Here is a 1,941-nt window from a genome sequence, read left to right as displayed (position 1 = left end):
AATCTGCCTGCCTCTGCCTCCCAAGTGCTGGGATTAAAGGCGTACACCACCACGCCTGGCTTATTTTTATTTTTTAATTAAAAATTCTTGATCATTGTTTGTGTGTATGAGTGTGTGCGAACGCAGGTGTGCGATGCCATTATGTGCATGGGCCTGTCAGAGGACAACTTCTGGGAGTGGGTTCACACTGGGAAAATACCTCAGGCTAGCTGGCCTGCATGCTTACAAATAAGTTTCTTGTCTCTGCCTTCCATTTTGCACAGGAGCTCTAGGATGACAGATGTGAATTACTGCACCTGGTTTTTTTTTTGGCAGGGGGATATTAGACCTCTCTTTGTAGCCCCAGCTGGCTTGGAACTTGCTATGTAGACCAGGCTGACCTCTACGTCACAGAGATCTGCTTGCCTTTGCTTCCTGAGTCCTGGTATTAAAGGTGTGTGCACCTCTCCTGCCCGCCCCCCCCTTTTTTTTAATGTGGGTTCTGGATATTGAACACTGGTTGTCTGGCTTTTGTAACATGTGCTTTTACCCAGTGAGCCATCTTGCCAGCCCTATTTTATGCTAAACAAGAGATCCAGGTGAAGATTCATTACTTACTCATTTTCATTTTAAGACTCATTATTACAACTTGCCTGCCATTCTTCGAAATTGCCTGTCTGAACATCTGTCAAAATGAGCATGCCATTATATATTATCTTAAGAAGTTCAAGTTTGAACTCAGTTCTTGCCCTGTGACTTCACCTCGTATATAATATGTCCCTAAGAACAGCATAGTGCTTCACTAATGAAATGAGGAGACAAAAATCACAGCTCTGAAGTTGAATTCATCCTCTTGGGCTTTTCTAACTTTCCTGAACTCCAAGGACAGATGCTTGGAGCTTTCTTGGTTATTTATCTTGTGACCTTGATAGGAAATGCCATCATTATTGCCACCATCTTCTTGGTCCAGAGTCTCCACATCCCCATGTACATGTCCCTGCAGAATTTATCCATAGTGGACCTGTATTTTAGCACAGCCATCACACCTGAAATGCTGGTGGTCCTGACTGTTGAGAGAGCGACCATTTCCTTTAGATGCTGTTTTGCACAGATGTATTTCATTCTTCTCTTTGGTGGGGCAGAATGTTTTCTCTTGGGGTCGATGGCTTGTGACCATTTTGCTGACATCTGCCATCCTCTATCCTACCCAGTGATAGTGAACAAAAGGGTTTTTATGGAATTAGCAATATTCTCATGGGTCTCAGGGATCATGGTGGCTACTGTGCAGACCACATGGGTGTTTAGCTTCCCCTTTTGTGGCTCTAAAGAAATCAATCATCTCTTCTGTGAGACTCCCCCTGTGCTGGAGCTTGCGTGTGCAGACACCTTCCTGTTTGAAATCTACGCCTTCACAGGCACCGTTCTGATCATTTTGACTCCCTTTCTGCTGATCCTCTTGTCTTACATTCGCATCCTCTTTGCCATCCTGAAGATGTCATCCACTACCGGGAGGCAGAAGGCCTTTTCCACGTGTGCCTCTTACCTCACGTCTGTCACCCTCTTCTATGGCACAGCCAGTATGACTTATCTACAGCCCAAATCCAGGTACTCACTGACCACCAAGACACTGATGTCATTGGCTTACACACTGCTGACCCCTCTGCTGAATCCACTTATCTACAGCTTGAAAAACAATGAGATGAAAAGAGCTGTCGTGAAATTATGGCGAAGAAAAGTGGTTTTCCACACAGTGTGACTTGTTGAGAAGCCATGTGATATTCAGACATCACACAACGGGAACTCTGTATGAATTGAGAAAATGGTGCAAACAGCAGATTTTTTGAGCAGATTATGCTTAATTCCTTTATTTTATGGCATCCCTCTTTAAAAATAAATACTGCAGTTAATTGTTTTTAAAAGCTACATGTTTTCGTAACATGTTATATACAGTTTATCAATCCA

The 1,941-nt window shown here is 43.5% G+C and overlaps 1 protein-coding gene across 1 annotated transcript; it reads left to right on the top strand.

The window, feature by feature from the left end:
* The first annotated feature begins 805 nt into the window (after positions 1–805).
* On the top strand, positions 806–1,735 carry LOC103750442 (olfactory receptor 10A3-like). The gene has a single exon (XM_029556332.1). The coding sequence runs from the start codon at positions 869–871 to the stop codon at positions 1,733–1,735; it is 867 nt and encodes a 288-aa protein (XP_029412192.1). The 5' UTR covers positions 806–868.
* The last annotated feature ends 206 nt before the right edge of the window (positions 1,736–1,941 follow it).

The sequence above is a fragment of the Nannospalax galili genome, unplaced genomic scaffold (assembly GCF_000622305.1).
Source record: "Nannospalax galili isolate Female #2095 unplaced genomic scaffold, S.galili_v1.0 scaffold44, whole genome shotgun sequence".
Lineage (NCBI taxonomy): Eukaryota > Metazoa > Chordata > Mammalia > Rodentia > Spalacidae > Nannospalax > Nannospalax galili.
The sequence above is the reverse complement of the archived record's forward strand: the minus strand, read 5'-3'. Positions and strand labels throughout refer to the sequence as shown.